The 21,768-nt window shown below is 48.9% G+C and overlaps 4 protein-coding genes across 4 annotated transcripts; 1 reads left to right on the forward strand and 3 right to left on the reverse strand.

Annotated features, from left to right (window-relative positions):
* Nucleotides 1-361: 361 nt before the first annotated feature.
* On the reverse strand, nucleotides 362-1,585 carry ALT_4474 (protein MEMO1; the record flags this gene model as incomplete). Its single annotated transcript, XM_033564484.2, has 3 exons — nucleotides 362-1,238; nucleotides 1,298-1,366; nucleotides 1,431-1,585. The coding sequence occupies 3 exons, from the start codon at nucleotides 1,583-1,585 to the stop codon at nucleotides 362-364; spliced, it is 1,101 nt and encodes a 366-aa protein (XP_033420375.2).
* Nucleotides 1,586-2,056: 471 nt separating this feature from the next.
* On the reverse strand, nucleotides 2,057-3,718 carry ALT_4475 (purple acid phosphatase family protein; the record flags this gene model as incomplete). The annotated part of the gene is made up of 4 exons (XM_033564483.2): nucleotides 2,057-2,475; nucleotides 2,537-2,881; nucleotides 2,937-3,119; nucleotides 3,172-3,718. 4 exons carry the CDS (start codon nucleotides 3,716-3,718, stop codon nucleotides 2,057-2,059), a joined length of 1,494 nt encoding a protein of 497 aa, XP_033420374.2.
* Nucleotides 3,719-10,433: 6,715 nt separating this feature from the next.
* Nucleotides 10,434-12,128, forward strand: phzA (putative serine/threonine protein phosphatase; the record flags this gene model as incomplete). Its single annotated transcript, XM_033564480.2, has 2 exons — nucleotides 10,434-11,771; nucleotides 11,844-12,128. The coding sequence occupies 2 exons, from the start codon at nucleotides 10,434-10,436 to the stop codon at nucleotides 12,126-12,128; spliced, it is 1,623 nt and encodes a 540-aa protein (XP_033420371.2).
* Nucleotides 12,129-13,656: 1,528 nt separating this feature from the next.
* ura7 (small subunit rRNA maturation protein UTP4) lies at nucleotides 13,657-16,718 on the reverse strand (the record flags this gene model as incomplete). The annotated part of the gene is made up of 3 exons (XM_033564479.2): nucleotides 13,657-15,300; nucleotides 15,368-15,600; nucleotides 15,662-16,718. 3 exons carry the CDS (start codon nucleotides 16,716-16,718, stop codon nucleotides 13,657-13,659), a joined length of 2,934 nt encoding a protein of 977 aa, XP_033420370.2.
* Nucleotides 16,719-21,768: the final 5,050 nt, after the last annotated feature.

Raw genomic sequence — 21,768 nt, forward strand, 5'->3', positions numbered from 1 at the left:
GCATTTAAAGCCAGAGATCGGCGAAGCAGATGAAGATAAGTTGTAACAGTTCAAACGGCTTGCAGCTATAGGCCCGGTGGAAGGGAAGTTGCCGTGTCCGTTGAGAACATGTGGCACTGAAAGCGCAGCTCTGGCGACATCCATGGTGTTACTGTTTCATGTCTCCGAGTATGCATCCTTGGAGTATATGAGGCATACGGGTTGTACTAAGAGGATCGGCATATGATAGCTCAAGACGGGTTGCATCATACCATAAGATAAACAAATCATAGACTATTTATCCTTAGTGTCTAGCTGTGTAAGTAAAGTAACTTCCTCCGTAAGGCGCTCAGGGTAGAAGTCAAAGGCCGAGGACGGATTTCTACAACACAGCAAACGCAGAGACATAGCTCACGGAGCTGTCAGCCACATTAACAGCATCCGAGCTACGCTCGTACCGAATAAAATGGAACGCGCCCTTCTTCCCGTCCTCCTGGGTCCTGGTTGCTTCAATCGCGGCCATGATCACCCCAATGGGATGACGGCCGCATACCGTATTACCTGTTTTTTGTATGACATCAAGAAAATTCTCGGTCTCGCCTGTAGCTATGGCAGCCATAGTTGCGATATCGAAAGCAGAAATGCTCTCGTGAATCGCTGGCTCACGACTGTTAATTCGGTCTCTCCGCTGGAGGGAGTGACCCGCTGACACCCGCTCAATTTTTTCTTCAAACTCATCCAGGTCATTGCTCGGCTGAGGCAGAGCGTCAGCGGAAAGAGGAAGCTTCGGCCCAGGCTTGGGAGCTTGGGGGACGTAGTATGTGTAGCTGAAGCGAAGGCCCCAGTGGCAGAAATCTGAGCTAATCACAAACACATTGGAAGGATCTTCCAAGTAAGAAGCAAGTAAGGCGCCAAAGGCTTGCTCTGTAGATGCAGAAGTGCTTCCGACCAGGATTGGTACCAGGGGCGGATATTGAGATGTCCGCTTGGCGGGATGTTGTAGTTGTAGCAGGCGGTGGATATAGGGCAGATGAAGCTCAATGCTGTGTTCGTCCTCGTCGACCGACCGGGTCATAGTTGTGAAACTGACTGTTGACCCGTTCGGTTTGACTGCTTTTGCCGAAAGAAGCTTAGCGATAAGCTCCGTGTCAAGCGGTAGAGGCTCGTCTGAAAGTGGGGTGTAATAGGACGTAAGCTGAGGGAGAGCGAGTGTCGAGAGATAGTGGTGATGCGATGGGCCTAGGATGAAGATCCGTTTCCTGGTCTCAATCAGTCAGCAAAGAAAAGCAGCAAGCACTGAGCAGGGCCATTTTCTCACGCCTTGGACAAGTCCAGAGCTTTGTATGCGTAAGCTGCACATGGTCCTGAGTAGGCATAGCCCGCGTGACTGGATCATCAGCACTAACTCCCGAGTATGATGCTTTTTTTTTCTAGTTCTCTATGATACATACGGGGCAATGATAACTCGGGAGCCAGGTACAGGTAAGGAGCCGATTCCCTCGATTTCGTTGGGAACATGAGCGAGCCACTGGTCCAGTTGGCGGGTCAAAGTGCTTCGGTTGTCAGAGTACCATGAGCCTGCGTGGGAGGGCTCTCTGGACTGCATAATGTCTGCTTATCCTTCTTGATGCTGAAAAATCTTAGCATATATCTTGCAAACTGCAGTGCTAATATCTTCAAATTGTTGGAGAAGTGTCGTCCATGAAGGCGGGGAAGCGGGACATCGTCATAGTGGAGACTATCAACACTACTAGAGGCTAGACTGGAGCTTACGGCCTAATAATAAACAGAGAGTACCCGAGTTCCGAAGTAAGGTTCAGGTTACCTCAATAAAATGCACCATCACCGATATTCTCAAACTTCCTCCGCCAGGTCCTTTAGCCAATATTTATAGTCATAGTGGTTGTCCACGCCACCAGGTAATTGCTTCCTCCGGCTGCCTGTCATTGGATGGGACTGTCTGGATTTGCATACAATCTCCAGTTGCCCATATCCTGCCATCTGCCTGTTATGAAAGTGCAATCGATATTTCACTCTGCTTCGTATAGACCTTCCACGGAACGCGCTACAATCTCACCTAGTGCTTGCACTTCCGATCTTTGAACAATGTAGCCGTATCCAACACTGTGCCATTTCGACTTGCCACAAACTCATGTGTCAGATGCGAGCAATTGTGGAACGTCAATTTGCTCCATCCATATGCTGTATCCTGTGCATAGCGGGAGTAGCTCTGGAGAGGGCGGACCAGTGAATCTAGGCCATCGTAATGACCTGCAGCTCCATTGGTAATGTACCAGGGGGCAGTGGGATTATTCAACTCGTTCGGGTCAGCGTTGAAGTTGGCAATTGGGGCGTTCCGCTCGTAGTAGTGGGTATGGCCGGACAGGACCAAGTCGACATTGTACTTTAAAAACAGGGGTTCCCAGACCTTGCGGCAGTTCTCGCAAATGGTGCCACTCTGGTTCTTCCCGCTGACATACCAGGGTCTGTGGCCAGCTGAATAGATATTCACTGTTAGTATTCAAACCATGTGGTCAAGTACTCGTTCTGCACATACCAACAACTACCCATGGAGTCTTAGCCCGATCAACAGAAGCCAGGTCCTTTTCAAGCCAGTTAAGTTGCTGGTCGTAAAGACCGAAGGGACCGCTATCTTCGCCCTCAGCTCCAGTAGGCTCATCAGGACTGACTATCCCATGACCAAGATCTGTTTCAGTGTCAAGTTGGATGTAGTGGACCATCCCATTGTCAAACGAGTACCAGGAATTCTCCACACCACCAGACTGAGCGCTGGGCATGCGGAAGTGGTTTCGGAATCCGGTAAAGTTAGTCTGGCCAGGCATACAGATGCCAACATTGTAGGTGATATTGTGGACACTATCAGTGGTGCCACCATTGTCGCCTACGGTGGCGGTTAACAGATAATTAAGATATGTATGCCAGAGGGAGGTACATACAGTTAGACTCATGATTACCAGGCCCAACCATATACGGCTTGTGAGCAGTAATAACTGACAGTTCGTCGTAATACTGGTTCAGCAGGCTCTCATACACCTTAACACCATCGGCTATTGTGGTGTTAGGAAGGAACCCTTGGATCTCCTCCTTAAGCCAGTAGTCAGCGTACGCAATGTCACCAGCTGAGAGATGTTAGATCTTTGCTCCCATAGACGTTACTGCGAGAAGACGTACGGTGCCAAAGGAAGTCAGTGTTGACTCCTTGGGCCAGTAAGGACTGGACTGTATTGTTGTCGTTAGGGCCAAGGGGATTATGAGCCCCCTTTCCAACACTTGTGGTGAGACCCATAGCACCCATGAGACCCATATCAATCGCGACGGCGACGGTATAAGGGGTCTGATCACCGGCCTGACGGCTAGTCTTGAAAGTGTAGGGAGTAGTCGCATTGCTATGCTGAGGCAGGTAGTAGTACAGTGTATCAGCTTCCAGCCCGGTTATTGAGACATGATTGTTGTAAGTCGTGGAAGTGGGATAGGTTAGGGAGACATTAGAGGAGACACATCGGTTTAGATGCTTGGGGCTGCGCCCAAAGCAAACTGTTGGATGAGGCAACTGCGAGTAGGTGTTCCAGCTGACGGTCATGCCGTGTGGTCCCGCATATGCCAGACGAAGTTGCATAGGATAGCTTCCATTCTGCTCGGTGGTAGGAGCCGCGATAGAGTCCGTGAAGAGAGTGGACGCTGCGATGGCAGCCAAAATGGAAGATGCAATACCGTCCATTGTAGTACAATTGTGGGATGTTTCGATTGAGGAACAAGGAAGATGGAAGTCTTATGTCTGGTTATATATGGGTTACTGTCGAAACATTTTTCAGGTAATCTAAAGTCACCCTAGGTACAGTCCTAGCGATGAGTTCTATATCATTTAATTATATTACGCACCACGTGCAAATCATGCGCTTACATTATTGGTTTAGATAGATTCTATTGCGAAAATTGGCAAGGGACTGGGGGCTTCCCGATTCAGTCTAATAGCACTAGTCAAAGCTTAACCAGTCGAGCCAAAGTATGAAGAGATTGGTTTTTGATTACACATCCTGAAAGCCTTTGTAGCTGATCCATATATATCATATTAGGCAGGTGCATAAGTCACCCTTGCCTATTTGTGACATGAAATCAATGACCGAAGTAACCCCCGCAAGCACCCAGTTTTAGTTGAGTAGACGAGGAGATCGGATCAAGGCACAAGAGTTCCATGGAGACTTTCCTGGGCCGGCAGGATCGGGAAGCCGAAAGATGGCAACCGGCAGTTAGTAGTTGTTTATTATATAATCAACGGCATTTCAGTTGCTTCATGTTGGCATTTAGTCAATAATGACGATGGATGTCCGCCATAGGACCATGAAGTTTTGAATGTCTTTTGCTCTTTGAATTTCCCCTCAATTCAAATTGGTCCCCGTCCCACAGACAATTGGCTGCAAATCTCGATGCATCTGGGAGCGTAGCCAGTTCTGGACTCCGGTATTGCAACTCTGTGCACACTGGACACTGGCCTAGTGCCCTCATTGGCGTACATGGACTGGCCATAGCAGGTCCTGCCTCCAGTAATAATTCAACAAAGTTACCACTAACCTAATGTAACTTTCGGAGATAAACCCGGCTTACCGGCGTGTCGTTGCATTGTCCCTTATTTTCTGTCCATATGCTGCGGTGTTCCATCACACTTGCTTACAAGCAGCCAGTTAAGGAATGTGGGTGCTGAACCCATAAGATAGTTGATGTCTGTCAGCAAGTATACCAATTACGATCGACTTGACGTTGTTACAAACCCCGCCTAGCCTATCGAACAAGCACAAGACTGAAAAAGTAGGCATTTTTCCCTATTGTAGCTATTGTCCGCAAGACCACCAAGTACTGCTTGACACCTGGAGATGCTGATGGGCTCTACTATGCCTGGACCGTGAACAGCGGCGCATCGTTAGAATATGAAGTCCTTAGAGACTTCCCCAGGACGAGTATTTTGGGACGGCTGCCTGAATTTACATAACATCAGCCCTTCTTGCGGTGGCCCTGACGGGAGCTGTGCCCTGTTTTTTCAAATACGTAACCAATTGCCCTCATCTCCGATGGTGAAGTCCTTTTGAAGCAGATATATGAGGCGCTCCAGACTACGCCCAGTGAAATGAGCCACTTTTCATTAGTATCTTCGACGAAACCGAAGGATTCCATGATCACGTCTCTGCACCCCTGATGCCACAACTATGCTTTCAATTTCGACCGTCTCAGTGGGCGTGTCCCAACTTCCTGACCTCTCCGTGGGATGAGAAAGGACTCATGAGGTCCAGCCAAAAGCGGCATACCGAACGTAGTCATCAGTAGCCCATAGTGGCTAGGCATTTCGACCGAAGCAAAACTTCAGTCGGGTCAATAAGGTAGTATCTGATGACCTTTGTTGAGCTGTGAGTCATGTTGTTTCGTAGGCGTCATCGACTATAACCCCAATTCCTCGCGTTGTTCGCTTACACTTTCCATTGCGAGATAAATAGTCGGCAGCTTCTCTGCGCGCTCCAGTATTAGGAATCGGTATATCTCAATTTTCGTTGAGACGATGACCACTTTGTGCTCTGATCCCAGAAAATGTCTCCCGTTCGTTAACTGATTACATTCGACTCTCTGGGAGACTCGAGGCTGTATGAGTTATGAAGAAGTAAATTGCGCAATAGCTCGCGTGACTCTGCAGACGTTACCATGAGGATGTCTAACTGACAGTATACGGACAGCCAGGCGAAAAAGTACTCAACGCTGAAAACATTACCCGATTTCCTTCGATTCAATACTCATTTATCTTATCTTGGGTACCAATTAGTCGATTGCTTCTTATCACTGTCACAACCTTTGATCTTCCTCCATGATGCCAATTAATCCCAATGTGGCCTAGCGTACATTTTTTGTAGGTAACTGGCGCACCAATTATGACGCGACTTTCCGTATAGCCAGGACGCGCTGCGCAGCCAACCACTCTCAATTTCCCTGCATATATGCTCGCAAAGAACCCCTTGCATTTCAGCCTCGTGGGCATACTACTTCTCGTCTTTCTCTTCTGCGAATGAACTCGCGCTGGCGTGTGTTTCTTTCTGATACTGCTTATCCTTTGCTCTACAAGTTCGCCATTCCCAGAAGCGGCCGATTGGCGGCCCGAAGACTTTGACAATTTCGACTCCTGGATCATCGTTTGCAGCGCACTCGAGAGCCATGTCTCTCAAACGAAAAGCTTCCTTCTCCGCGCTGTCGCCCGTAAATACAGTGCCAGTTGTCGCGGGGCCGTCGCGAATGGTGGAAGATTCACCAAGACATCTCCACAGCCGAACACGGAAGCGTTTCAGAGGTGATCGACCAGATGAGAAAGTGGTATATGGTAAGGACAGGCCTGGCCTTGTGCCTCATATTTGCTTCACCCGTGTTGACTGATGGTAATAGAGAATACTCTACGCTGGTTGTTCAATGCTCAAAAGCACCAACACGGACCTGCTTCCCCAGTCGTTCAGGATGAGGATGAAGACGAAGACATGGATTCAGAGCCACTACCGCCATCAGAAATTACCGACCCCCGCCAACAAACCTTGCATAAATTCTTTCAAACATGTCACGCTTCCTCTCCTCTTCCCCATTCAAACGACACCACAGACCGACAAATGCACCATACCCCCCAGTCGAAGAGCATTCCCCTGCACAACTGCAATCATATTGAAGCCTCACCAGGCGTGTCAAGTGAGGGCAGCTCGAGTAGCTCAGCATCACAGTTTGCGAGCGTCCGTGCGGATATGGGCATGGAATCAAGTTCCGACGATTCAGGTCAAGATTCGAAGAGATGGGCTGGAGCTCTGGCGTGGGCATGATGGTCTTATCGCCTTCAAATCGGCTGTCCGCACGTGTGTCGCAACTGGCGCGTATCGGCGACTCCCAATACCCGCGACGATATATACCCTCTCTTGGTTATATGTATACCTGAAACATCAGACCGGAGACACTGCTGGATGTATCCGCCAGTGTTCCCTTCATATACCTCTGATTGACCGCTTTCTTGCATTATCCTGATTGCTTAAGCACCCTCATTCCCGGCATTGACTGTTCATTGATCTGGCCATGGCTATGTACAGGTTGGTTTCTGCCCAAGATGGGCATCACCACCGACGCCTCCAAGTCCGAATATACCCACATCATATTTATCGGAAATACACTTGAGAAGAAGTAGTCGAAATAAAATGAGACGAATAATCCATATTATCATATTACCTTCTTGGAGTAGAGAATCGTTTGTTGTTTACCTATCCAGGTTGATATTAATATCTTAATGAATGGTGAGGTGATGTGTCACATGCGACCACACTTGAGACGGAGATCTTGAAAACCCTCAGGTTACGCTCACCAACAGTTCTGCCAGGCCGCCACACTCTAGCTATCCGGCACTGTCAGCCGGTCGACAGTTATTTGCGAAATCCAACCAAATTTCTGCTGGCCAGAAGACTCTGAGCTCTTGATCAATTCTCTCCATTCCTTCACCAATTGCCGCGGCGAGCTGTCTTTTCTTATTCTTCGGCAGCCAAAACAGACCAACGTACTTCTTCCATTGGTCGAACGCACCGAGTCAAAAGCGAAACTGCTGCCTTCGCCTTGACCGACAGCGGCAAAACATAAATCATGGATGAAATGCAAGCCATTCGTTATCTGGAATCGTTGATCGGACAAACACTACGGGTGCACACTACAGACACGCGTATGTTTGTAGGCACTTTCAAATGTACAGATGCGGTGAGTGCGCCATGACCTCGTCATGACCCAGTTCCCAGATCTTGAATTAGAGGCACGGACAAACATTATGGAGAATATTACGAGCAATCACTGACTGGGGCTCATGTCTCTTAGGAAAGGAACATTATCCTCGCGGGCACGTACGAATATCGCTTTCCCTCCCCATCAGCCATCAGGAATGCTACGGCAAACACCAATGACGAACAGGTCGAAGCGAACCCTGAGCCGAAAAATGTCACAGTGGATATGACCAGTCGATTTATCGGTCTTGTCGTCGTTCCCGGGCAGCATATCACGAAAATTGAACTCGAGGAAACGCCTCAACAGAGCCATCTACGAGACACATTGCGGAAGTCATAGCACCTCTCTTTCGTCGGGCACAATTGGTGTTGGTGATGTCGAGCCATACGCGGACATTGTCTGCTACAGCTGCTCCGATTTTGGCCGGCTCAATTCGCGTGGCCAAGGCTCTACAACGAATGAAGGGGATGATGGGAGTTATGGTGAACTGCCCTGTGCAACAATTTGCATCCTCCGCATATTCAGCAGCTAGGAGATTACCAGAGCTGTTGCTTGAAAATTCCTGCTTTGCACAAATCAAAATCATCGCTCGCCGCCAAGACACCAGCCAGGATAACCAACGCAGCTTCTCGCATGATCTATATGACTACAACGTGGCTAGGAGACAGAGCAGGAGAACACTTGGCGCAGGACTTATGGCTTGGCAGTGACAGCTACAGTCAGCTCGAAGCCGGCCTAGGGTGGGGGGTTGAAATGGCGGTGTTCCTGCAGTGAACTGAGGAAGATTCCTATTTATCCCGTTCAATGTCGGGGATTCAAAACCTGTCGAGTCCCAAAGCAATTCGCTACAGACTAGCCAGCTTGATTGGTTAAGGCGACTGGCGGCATAGCTTGGTCCAGGCTTGTCTGCTTTGTATGGTCCCTTAAGCTTGACAGAGTCAAATTTGGTGGGCCGAGCATAATTCAGAGTGCCCCTAAAAGCATTTTACCTATTCACCAACTCAAGAAATACGATCAAGGGCTGCAAGCAATCAGAATGCATCCAAAATGGGTATAATCGGAGGAGCATAGACGACTGATATATAGTTATATGCTAGAGAACAGCTGACTCATACTGCCCATCACATGCTCCAGGCTGAACCCAAATCTCTTTGTAGAATGTGTTCTGACCTTCAACAACTCCGAAGTCCAGAATGCTGGTAAAAAAAGCCAAGCCAAGAGAAAAGAGGGGGAAGACGAGATCGCGTTGTCCGTGCTGAGATGTGTCAAATTCAATTCCACACTTGCCAGTCACGAGGAGTCCAGAGGCGCTGATTGACCAGTGGCTCAGCAACATCCGGAAGCCTAAAAGGTAGAAGTGGAAAGATGATAATGAGGCACCCCCGATGATTGGCCACCATTACCTCATTTTCTCATCTTTGATGTAAGACAAGCAGCGGGCCTGTCAATGTGATGATGCTAATGACTTTGATAACACACTGTGATAGAAAATGATCAGAAATTGGTTCTCTGACGAAGTAAACATGGAGAATCTACGGGGTAACCATAGATGTATTCCGATTATTTATAGAACTAGGCACCAGTATCACCATCATCGACTTGGGGCAATTCTTCGATAAAGCCTGAGGCGTATCAAACCCAGACCCGGAGCTTATCCGGGCCGACAGATGATCCGGGGAATGCCACACCCGCTGCATGATCGAGACCCAAAAATGACGGCCTGGAGATTGAGAAGGCGAGAGTGACCATCTGCTGCCCAGCAAATCCCAGCAAACGGAGTGGTACCTACTCCGTACTAGTACACCTGTTGACCTCTTCTTCTACGCCACAATCAACTCACTTGCTACAAACAGAGAAAATAACTCTTTTCCCTCTCTTCAGTCCGTTCTACTTCCTCACAGCTTCACTCCCTTTTCTCTCCCCCCATACTCTGTCGATCTGTACTGCCTCATAGGCTCATAAAGGTTCGTCTCGTCCCTTCGATCTGCTCCATTCCCAGCTACCGCATCTCCGTCCATTGCACACCCCATAATGACGCAGTATTTCCCCATCTAGTGCAATCCTTTCTTCCCTCCCCTCCAACCCATAACTCATCCCGTCACGCAAGTCCTCTCCAGCCACCTCCACACACATACCATTTTCCCCTAGTGGTATTTCATTGTCAGTCACCTGCTCACTTCCCCAGTGTCCTGTCCCTCATTGCCCTGCTCCGCTCATACTAACTCACATATTTTAGAAGCTTCTTCTTACCGGCGAATCGGAGCTTTCCCTTCCGACCAGCTAGCTCTGTGGCTTGGACACTGTACTGTGATGCCATTCTCGTCTCGGTCGGTTCCTGCAAATTCCCCTCCTCCTTCCTCGACTTGAACGGTCGGTACGACTGCTGTGGAAATCCTCTTCCTGTAACGACAATAATCGGTCGGCAAACGAACGAGCGTTGCAATATTCTGCATCTGGAACTAATCGCGGCTACTCTTTGAAGGCATACCCTCCGTTCGATTCTCACAGGCGGATCTCCATCCTATTTTATAACCCCGGCACCGTCGTGCAGGCCAAGACAAGCCCGAGCATTCCAGTGCGAGCCCGGAACTTCGTATCGTCTTGAATAGATACGCTTTTGTGGATCATACAATCTCGAGCTTGGCAGATATCCACGCCTTGCAGTAATGGGTCAGTCGCATTCCAAGGGCAATTCTGGCCCTGGAGACTCTCTGCAGTCCTATCCGTCCTTCTCTCGCTCCGATACTAAGGAGTCTCTTCGCTCTTTTCGCGGCTCCATCCGGTCCAAGATTCGGAGTAGCGACAGTCCTAGAGGATCGACTGCAGGATTGTCGGACGATAAATCCGACGCAGCATCGGTCAAGTCGACAACCAGTAGACGCAGTTCCACCAACCAAAGCGTCCAGTCTCCTGATGATGCCTCTTCTCAACCCGATGCTCCTGAGCCTCCTCCATCTCCTTCCCTGTCGAGTAGCTTGAAACGAGGTCATAAAGATGTGAATGCAATGCAGCAGAGTGGCGAGGTCGACCATGTATCCGATGTACCTCCCTCCGGCACTGGGCCCACGGGCCCGTCGACCCAGAAAGTCGGCGAATCGATCCTCATCAAAAGAGAAAACCAACTGAATCCGATTTTGGACTTCATCATGAATGCTCCATTAGAGACGTCTGGTTCTCCGGGTATGGGAATGGGTGCCTTGAAGTCTATCGACCTTGATGACATGATCTCGCGACTGCTCGATGCCGGCTACTCCACCAAAGTCACAAAGACCGTTTGCCTTAAGAATGCGGAGATCATGGCCATTTGTTCAGCGGCACGGGAGCTCTTCCTCTCCCAGCCTGCATTGCTAGAGCTGTCGGCTCCTGTGAAGATTGTGGGCGATGTCCATGGCCAATATACAGACCTTATTCGACTTTTTGAGATGTGTGGCTTTCCTCCTGCTTCCAACTACCTCTTCCTAGGCGACTATGTCGACCGTGGCAAACAAAGCTTGGAGACTATCTTGCTCCTCTTGTGTTACAAGCTCAAGTATCCCGAGAACTTTTTCCTTCTCCGCGGTAATCATGAATGTGCCAATGTCACTCGTGTTTATGGATTCTATGATGAGTGCAAGCGGCGCTGCAACATCAAGATTTGGAAGACTTTCATCGATACATTCAACTGCCTTCCTATCGCTGCTACCGTCGCTGGCAAGATCTTTTGTGTTCATGGCGGACTGTCTCCTAGTCTCTCGCACATGGATGATATTCGGGGAATTGCTAGGCCCACTGACGTACCTGACTATGGCCTGCTCAATGATCTTCTGTGGAGCGACCCCGCAGACATGGAAGAAGATTGGGAGCCCAACGAACGCGGTGTCAGTTATTGCTTCGGTAAAAAGGTGATCATGAACTTTTTGCAGCGTCATGACTTCGACTTGGTCTGCCGCGCGCATATGGTGGTCGAGGACGGGTACGAGTTTTATCAGGACCGTATTTTAGTCACTGTATTCTCGGCTCCTAACGTGAGTACCGAACTTTCCTTTTGCATGATTTTTCCGGTGAAGAATACTGTGTTTGCTGACTGGCGTCTGTAGTACTGTGGCGAGTTCGATAATTGGGGTGCCATTATGTCAGTGTCGGGGGAGCTGCTATGTAGCTTTGAGCTACTCAAACCGCTGGATTCCACTGCTCTGAAGAACCATATCAAGAAGGGCAGGAAAGAGCGGAATAACATGTTAAGCAGTCCTGTAAGTTCGCCCTTACTTCGCTTCGTTGTCGCCAAGGAAGATCACAGCCTCTTCGTGCAACATCGCCGAGGCGCTTGTGGTCTATTCCTTGCCTATCCGTCTCTCGTCACATCATGGGCCGTCAGTCACTAATAGTTCTAGCCCGCCCACGTATCGGCCCAAAGCTACTAATTGTTCCACCCATTCACCCGCCAAGAAATTGCCTTTTACAACACGCTACCGCCAAGCATCTCCGAGCCCATTTCGACCGATTGATGGCAAATGTGACGTTCTATCAAAAGTGCATATTCTTTCGGTAATACTCGGAAGCGAGAAGCATTTTATGGTACGGTACAGGCTCTACGAGAACGAGTTCTCACCGTCAATATCCGAGCGCCATGGTGGTCATTTTCTAGGCTGCTCTCCTTGCTGCCCAGCAACCCTTGCGCCTTCAAATCACAGGCTACCCCGCTTGCCATTAATAGGGCCGGCCGAACCCTGTGTCTGATGGGTCCAATCTTCCGCTTAGACACGTTGCTCACAATACTAGTTTCCCGTGAGACATTTGTCCTCGCGGATGAGACGAGTTCCTGCTTCGAAATCGCTTCTGGTCACTCCCGACGATTATATACTGTCTCCATCCATTCTAGGCAGTTATCGGGTTTCGTCCGATGGATCACGCAAGGGGAAAACAGACACGACACAATTGGCAGAAGCCGCTGTCGTATTCGCTTCCAGGTGTTTCTTCTACAATTTCTCAACTCTTTCTTCTCTTGCCTCGCACTATCTCACTTCGTCATGACATATGTTTGAGAGCGGTAGTTATTGTTTATTTTTCTTTGTTTCTTTTTCGTCTCACGGTGCAGCACGCAATGAGGCGCGGGTGTTCTCTACAAACACTCTATTAGACATTTTAAGGAGTCACAGATTGACACCTGTGGGGTCAGCATACTGTCTAAATATGCATCAGAATCTCAAAGTTTGACTGCTCATGTTGATTCAAAGCGCTATGTGTCTTGTAGCAGCTGCTGTCGGTAATATCACTACCGAGTCGAAGCACCAGGTCGATAAACTTATCCAGTGAGTCAACACCGTATCTCATCCCCTAAATGTTGGTGTAGTCCGTTCTCCAATGTAGTGAGATCTTCGGAAATACAGCCCATGCTCTACATCCCGTGGTCATCCACAGAATAAATCAGTCGGCTGGCACAGAGAATTCTCCATTAACTAGTCGACTACCCGCATGTATGAAGTATATCCCTGTCAACGTCGTCCCAGGAACTATCTCTAGCTTTCTGGATCTTTGGCGGATGCATGGTTGGCGATACGGTGCCGAGATCACCTGCCCGTCGTGTTCGGTCCCTGAGGCTAAAAGAGCTAATGGCAATGCCTGCAGCCTCACAGTCACTGGTACAGGCAGAAGGGAAAGGTTCATTCCAAGAATAAACTTTTATCCATTTATGAATAGACCTATCCAGCTCGCCAAGTGAGTAACAAAGGTGAAAAGGACAGGAAGATGAGAAAAATATACATAGCGCCAGATGACAAATGTGCAGAGTATGACGTTCAATGGCGGATGCCGAGTATAAAATAGAACATTTTGGGATTTGCAACGTCGACGACCAAACGTTGGTGCCTAGATTTCTCCTCAGACACTTCTGCAAACAAATCGATTCGCGGCCTATGCGTAATCCCTGACGTAGCGACCTGGCAACTCAACGTCCCACATAGGTCTCTCGACAATGGCAACCTCCAGCGTATTGCCGGCAGTACCGTCTTCGACGCCATCCTCGGTCGACGAAGGGCTCAGAGGCACAATGCCGAGTAGATCACGGTACTTGTACGTGTACCACCACCGACGTGCCGGTTGAGTTCCATTCGACAGCACCAATTGTTTCTGGGGCGTGTCAAGCATGTCATGGTCATTTGGCTTTCGAGCCGGTGTATCACTGGATCCATTGAGCGAGAGAAGCTTATCACGAAGCCCAAGAGAGACTCGCTTTCGCGGAGTGCTGGTTTCGTCTTCCTCGGGATTTCCTCTTCTAAGTCGCGCCAAAGCTGCGTCATGGTCTGCTGCAGAGTTTTCGTCGTATTCGAAGGCCTCTTCGTCTCCTGCTGCTTGTGGGCGTTCCTTGTCTAGGGAGACCCACTCTCCCTTGGAATCATCGTGCCCTTCGATCCTGCGATATTTGGAGCCAAAGTGAACATCTGATTGAGCCAGTGACATTCGATCACCCGCACCACTGTTCGCTTTTCTTCTCTTCTCCTCTTCCTCTAATTGCTCACGCTTTCTCTTGTGAGCCGAAGATGCCTTAACGAGCTGTGCCGAAGAGTCTCCTTCTTCGTGACCATCTGCGGTTTCTTTCATCTCTTCCGAAGAGGGAAAATCCTGATTCAGGTCAAACATCCATAACCAAGAAGTACCGTACAACCACAGGCGGTCACGCGACTCGGAAAGATCCCACAAGCAGCCCATTGCGCGGTCCTTGACCCCCTTGAATTGCTCCGGAAGATAAGCCTTAGGATTCCTCCTTGACCAGTCCGATAGCTTTCCTTCGAGAGCGTCGAATTCCACAAGCTGATGTTCACTCGTGAGAGCCATCAACCGACTCTCGCCCTTGAGAGGTTTTTGGGAAGACTGATCAGTACCGTTTGTGAGAAGTTTTACTTCTGCCGGGCTTTGAGGGCGGAAAGAGAGCAAAAGCACCCCTGATTTGAGTCTGGGTATAGGTGAGTCAGAATTGGCGTACTGCCAGCGCTCTCCGTCTACCACTGGTCGCTCATCCTCATCGTCCGAAGATTCATCGTCAGAATCCGCAGCGCCGTTGCGCTTGTCAGCAGCTTCTGAAGACGATTCCTCGACATTCTTCAAGAACCATGTATCGACACAGCCGGAAAGATCACCAGTCGCTAGAATCCTGCTGTTCTCGGAAAAGACAACGCAGCGGACAGTTCTTTCGTAGTCCCCTAGAGTACCATGGGAAGCCTTCTCGTGACGAGTGTGCCGAGTCGCCCTGTCAAGTTTGACAAGCTGCGGTAAGATCTGTGGTTTCTCCTGAGGAGACGAAGTAGGCATGACCCTGGCCAGATAGATGGCGCTATTAGGCCGAACCACGCAGAGCCACCGGCTGTCCGGTGAGATGGCCACAGCTCGTGCACCGTCCTCAGAGAATGCGGCAGGAACATCCAACTTTGTTATGCGTAAAGCCCCCCTTTCATCACTCTTCCGTCGTCGGACGGAGAAAACCTTGACCTCGGAGACCGTAGCCACAATAAGAATCTTTCCGTCCACGGAGAGCATCGCTGACGTGATGTTTTCCTCGCCCTGTGATAAAGCGATAGGGCACGCCTTAGCAGCTTGTCATTGCATCAAGGGTATTTTGCATTCTCACCTGAATTAAGACCTTTCCGACGAGCCGATGCTTCTGCCCATCCAAATTATCGTGTGGTGAGATAGGGCCGCGAGACACGCGCCAGATGCTGACCTCTCTGTCCCAGAAGCTCATCACAAGCCGAGAGGAAGGAGAAGATGCCAGTTGAGGTATTTGCGGCAGACTGGAGAGCTTCCTGTGATGTTCTTTTCCGAATTCACGCAACGGGAGTACAACAGGTGAGGCATCGGGACCTAAGGAATGTCAACTCGCCGAAAAGCCTCACAAGAGGAAGTAAAGGGAGTTGAATCTTACCTCCAGAAACAACAATACTGATATCCCTTGTCTCATAGACAGCAAAAGTCTTAACGTCATGGGTGTGATACCGACGATGCATCACTTCAGCCCATCTTCCCTTCTTTTCGCCTTTCTCTCCCGGACTTTTCCTGTACACAACTGTCCTCTGGTCCGCACCTCCACTGACGACTGTATCTCCATTTGCGCTGACAGCGACATCAAGGGTATCTGCTAGATGACCTTGTATACGTTGAATAAGGGAGTAGTTCTTTGCATCCCAGAACCGGATCTCGCCTGCGGAGTCGCCGGAAACGATCGTACCGTCTGGAAGGCACTTGACTGACCAAACCAGTAATTCCTTGGGACCACCAGCCGGCCCTTTACCTAGAGAGATTGTACGCAGAAGCTGCCCAGACCGAATATCGAATAGTCGAATCGAGCTGTCTGCATAACCAGCCACGATGGTGTTGCGATTCTGGAAAGTAACGCTAAGGACTCTCGCTCTCTTTGTAGATGGACGCATCAGTCGAAGAAATTTCAAGTCGCCGTCGGCAGTAGACAAGATCACGATCGAGCCATCTGCGCATCCAGCCGCGAGATGCTGCCCGGTGTACTCTCCCTCTGCAGGTGGCAGAGGTTTTCCATCCTTGCCTCGCTTCGTAGCCTGCCACCTTGGTTGCGCTGCTATACACCAGATTTCACCGTAGTTTCCACTCGAGTGACGCATGGGGCGGCCCTGCTCCAGATCCCACTCCGTTACCGCGGTCGAGTATCCAATGCTGAACAAGCGCAGTTTGCCGGGAATCTTGCTTCCGTCAGGTCCAACCTCCGGGGGATCGAGAGTCCATGCAAGACCTTCTATACTTCTGTCTTTTCCTCCGCGCATAACCGTCTCCTGGAACCAGGCGCCGCGCATTGGGTTCCATATCTCGATATCGCCATTTGCGCGACCGATGGCAAGCCGGAGGGTAGGAACACCTCGACCGGCAAGTTCCGCAGAGGGAGGATGAGAGAATGAGAGCGCATTGATCGCCTGCGGGTTGTAGGGCACGAAACGGCAGCGATGAATATCCATTGTTGGCTACCTGATGCGATCAAGGTCTTGAGTTGAAGGTTTCGAAGGATAAAGGAAGGGAAGCGAGGTGGGTAGATCCGTCAAATGAGGAAGATATCTACCTTGGCTCAAGAGTTAGAGCCAGTCGCTAAACGATCATTCCGGTGGTACTGTGGAATATTGTTGTTCGTGGTGTTATCGTTTCTGACGTTCTTTTTCTGCTTCTCAACTTTTTTTTCTTGCCTGTAGAATACAATTTTTAGCGCGCCAAGAAAAACTCCGCGGAGACACATCACGTGATCATTTCCAGCCATACCAGCTATGGCACTCATTTCTCCTGACCTCTAGAGATTACCATCAAGTGGTGTGATGAGACCTTTGATTTTACGAAATGCGTCTCTGAAGGAATACGGGAATACTATAATGTTGCTCGTGTGATACCGGCGGTTATCCAGTAGACGCTGACCACCTTCAAAGCCGATTCTCATCCGAGTTCTGGCAGACAGGTTTGAGATATACAATAGTGGCATAGTTTTTATTCAATATGTCTAATTTATGTCTGGTATATGTCCCCACGTCCGGTTGGATAACCAGATTTTGATGCAGAAAAGGTAGACGGACTGTGTCTGCTATGCCATCTGTTACCTGTGGAGCAAGGACATTCATATTTATATACACTACGAATGACCTGCTACGCTCAACCCGGCTCTCCTTTCAAAAGAGAGCAAGAAGCGCCCATGAAGCCAGCGGAACATATCACTGACCGGGATAGGTCGTGCTATCAATAGAAAGACTGAAGCTCTTGAGCAACCAATATCCAAACACTCGAGTCTACGAAGACCGAATATCAGACACGCAATGGTTACCACTTAAGAACAGGGTGTGCTACTACCAGGGTCATGTCGCACAAGCATGCAGCTGGAGGTCAGATATCGACATCGAATCGGAGACCAAATCAGTATTTGCGCCAGGATATGAAACGCTCAGTCTACGCCTCTATAAGAGGATTGCCGGTAGTATTGGAGCACAGCATACATGCAGGTGTACTATTCAAGAACCTATAGTCTAGACGGTATCACCGGACAGGCCCAGATGTAACCCATAGAGCTAGTCAAAGCCTTTATCACCCAAGGCTTGCTGAACTTTCATAGACATATGTCGTATCAATGACACAAGAGACTTAAAGTCGTTGGTTATTGATAGGCCGGGTCGAGATCGGGGGACTGCCACGTCAGTCCAACTCTGGTCCCGTGCGGCGGGGCTAAGAGGGAAGACTTATGCACGTCTTCTGTGAAGCTTGCCTGTGAGCTCGAATGATTTGACACGACGCGATGGCGTCGGAGATACGGATCAATTGGAGAGAAAGTTCAATCCACTTGATTAGATGGGTTAGTACACATGGCACTCAAGAGGTACATACACATTGGGATAAATTAGTGCGCTGATAACCATGTATAGATATCAGGCACCCCGGTAGCCATATCTGGATCCAGTCAGCCACTGTTCAATATGGGGAAGTTAGAAGTGAGATAAGGATCGAGGTGGAGCTCGTTGAAATCATCGACAATGAAGTCCGACAAATGAACAGTTAAGAAGGGATTCTGAGTTCCTAGCTCACTAAATTTTCTCCCCATGTCCAGCTGAAGGAGCGTCTGTCTCAGCTCTGATTCGATCCCGAGATGCGCATGGTGCGGGGTGTCGATTGGCCTGATTGGCAATGGCATCATCCCTGATGATCATGACAATACTTCTCCTTTTAGAAACATGAGCCGCACACGGGATTGTGGTCTTCGTAAGTTGCGCGTCTGCACTTCCTGGAATCGAGTAATCGGTAGATACCTAAGCACTAGGGGCCACATTCCTGATTTGGAACGCTTGATTCCGGCTCTGGCGCAAGGTAAATCTGACAGATTGGAAACGTCAAGAATTTCGAGCTCTTAACGGCCTTTCATCTATGCAATGGCACGCGCTCGTGGACTCGTTACTTTTTCCCTATTTAGTAACTTCTTTGAAGTTGGAGAGGACGGTCATTATTGGTACCGCACAAGCATACTTCGGGCGCACTCAACAGGAATACAACATCGTTACGAGAGAATGATATGCTTTACTCGGCTACATGCGTGCCCGGTGCTTGCCCAATGTAGACACGATGCTGAATAACTCCCGTGCCGTTCCATCAGACAACAGGCAATCTGCAAAAGGTACAAAAGTAGTCTATATGATAGTGTGGTTTGTCTCGGCCGTTTCAGGCTCCAACAGTATCGGGGTTTTCAACAGTCAACCGGTAGGACAGGAAAGGGTATTTCTAGCGTTCCACAAATCTAACCATCGCGGTGGGTAAGCTGCTTTATCGGCCGCTACTTAGACTACCAAGATGTCCCAGAATGAGTGGTGGGCAGCATGTACTGAACATTGCTGCAAGCTCGATACGGTGGCCATTCGCAACGGTGACCTGATTAAACTCAGCGCAAGCTCAGGACTTCATGCAGCTGGCCTTCGGAGTAGGAGTCCTTAACGAACAAAGGTAATCATTGTTGCACGCAGGGATTCGAAGGAGACTTTCCCCCCCGTCTCAGAAGGGATAACTTCTCTCGGTGATGATCTCCAGGATAATAAACTGAGACACATTGATTGCGGAGGCGAAACCTGTAGGACAACTCATAAGGCGATATCCGAAGACATGTGACTGTACTTTCATGGAAACTCCAAAATCCGATAGTGATAATTATAGTGGTGTACAAGGCAGCAATGCTTTTAGCTTCAGGAGGTGGCTGACATGGTAGTCTAGGGGCTTGGAAATTTGGCCTCTCCTTTCCAGCCTCAGGACCCAAAACCCAGACGCCGTAAGACACGCTATGCCCTCTAGCAATCTCGGGAATCTTGGAAGCGTCTCACAGCTTGCAGGGTTTCCAAGGCATAGGCGAATCCGCTGCAAACCGGACGGGTAGCTAGAAGCGAACGACTCCGTATTGATCACCAAAATCCTTCTGATTAGTCAATGGTGAAGCGTGAAAAGCGGGATGGGCATCTCGTTCTAATTTCTGGATCCGGATTATCTGGAGAACCACGCGCTAGATTAGCAACAAGCGCGATGACAATCTTGTCGCGATTGTCGAATCAGGGCGCGTCAAAAGCACGTCGAATTGTTCTTGCCAAGCACCCTAAACTAACTTTCAGGAGCAAGAATCTTGGTTTCGTCTCGACTCCCAACGTGCACAGAATGGTCATAGAGAAATAGAGCCTTGTCAATGTAGACTGAGAGTATTATCTCATGCAGCCAGGGAAGAATCCTCTGCGGACTACAAATCGACTTAATGGGAAGAATAACAGAGGATGGCCGTGGAGAATCATCCCCTTTTGAAGATCGTGATTCAAGGTTCCAGAACGGGCAGGCCGAACGCCGGGACATGGGACGCGAGTCCAACAATGACGCAATGATTTGTACAAAGAGGACACAGTATCACATAGGGAGTTAATTTGTCTATCTCCACAATTTGTATTAAATCCACCCATCAATCTTTGTCTCTTGTGACTCTGGGATAAGTACAGATATTAGTTATAATCATAGATTTACCATCAAGTAGGACATAAAATAATCTCATTTGACAGAGAGATAATAGCATGAAAATTCGAGAAGCAGTGAACAGCAATTATTTCCGTTTAAGGCTTTGGGGTCAAATGTGGGGTCGTTTATTTACACTATAATCGGGACCCACTCTCCCCCTATCCACTAGACTATATATTTCCTAGCGCCATGTATGCAAAAAAGTCTCGGTATCAGATATGGTAATTCTGAGACAGCCTCCTCATCTGCCTTTACTGTATACTGTCTCAATATTACTGCGTACATACGTACAGTACAGCAAACATTTACCATCATATGATGCTACAACTTCTTTGCTGACTGTTATAAAGAAACTAAAGAGACGGAGAAGAGAAAAGAAAGAAGGATTCCCATGGTTGAGGCTCTCCACTGCCCCAGCTGTGAGAGGCAGCGCCTTTCCAGAATAGGACATATTGCCTGAGCTGCGTGAGTGATGATGGATTCATGTTTCCCGCGTTTTCAACTGGAGCCTTGAGGACTCTGATGATGACACCCTGACTAGACAAAGCAAAAAAGTCATTCGCAATAAGCGATGAATTGCAACCATGCAATGGGAATTTCTTACACTCAATGATCAGCTTAATTGAGAGGGGATCTTATGGTCAACTCACCAATCTTGTGATGGTCTACTGCTACCTCCCTAGATAGTGAAAGCCGAGAGAAGTAATGGTTATTACTACCTAGCCCAGACTTGATCACAAAATCAAAGAAACCGAGACTGACATTCCATTTCAACAGCTTTCACTCGGGTGGAGGTGTATGTATCTTGTCCACCACCAAAAAAGGGTGTTTTTCTTAAGGATGCGATGATGGCCACAGTGGGCCATGTATCTGTGTCAGATTGAAGAATCGCAATACATGCTTAAAATACATACTTCTTTCAGGAAAAAGAGGCATAGTTGATGAGATTGAGATTGAGCTTCTTGGCTATGGTGGAAGATAACATTTTGATCTGTAGACAGAGCCTCGGAGACGCATCGACTATCGAGTGACTGATCTCTGTGCAACGTTGAACCCAGCTGACTAGTCCTGGCTCTACAGAGTAGAGTCCTTTGTACATGGATATTCTGCGTTCCCCAAACTCTATAGTAGTCTAAGAATCTAACATTGATCGCAACTCGTCTGCCAACTTTACTTTCCACACCATCCATATCTAGTATTTCTTCGGGAGTTTGCCGTACCTTCTCCCATAGATTGCTGACTTCTCTATGATGGTTTCTGTTGTTCTCTAAAGCATTCTGTTGCTCCTCTTTCGCCCCTCTTCAGAAGTTTTTGTCTTCACCGCATCACTGCTTCAGACGATACCCGCAGCATCCGGGTACCGCTAACTGCTTCGTAGTCCTTGATTCCGTACGGAGTACACACGTTATACATAGCCTGACGCATACGAACCGGTATAGCTACAAGTCCCCAGTGGATCAGTACGCCTAGTTGCGGGGCTGCAAAAAAGAGCAAGTCAGCTAGTAT

This window comes from Aspergillus lentulus (genome assembly GCF_001445615.1).
Source record: "Aspergillus lentulus DNA, contig: Alt08, strain: IFM 54703, whole genome shotgun sequence".
NCBI lineage: Eukaryota > Fungi > Ascomycota > Eurotiomycetes > Eurotiales > Aspergillaceae > Aspergillus > Aspergillus lentulus.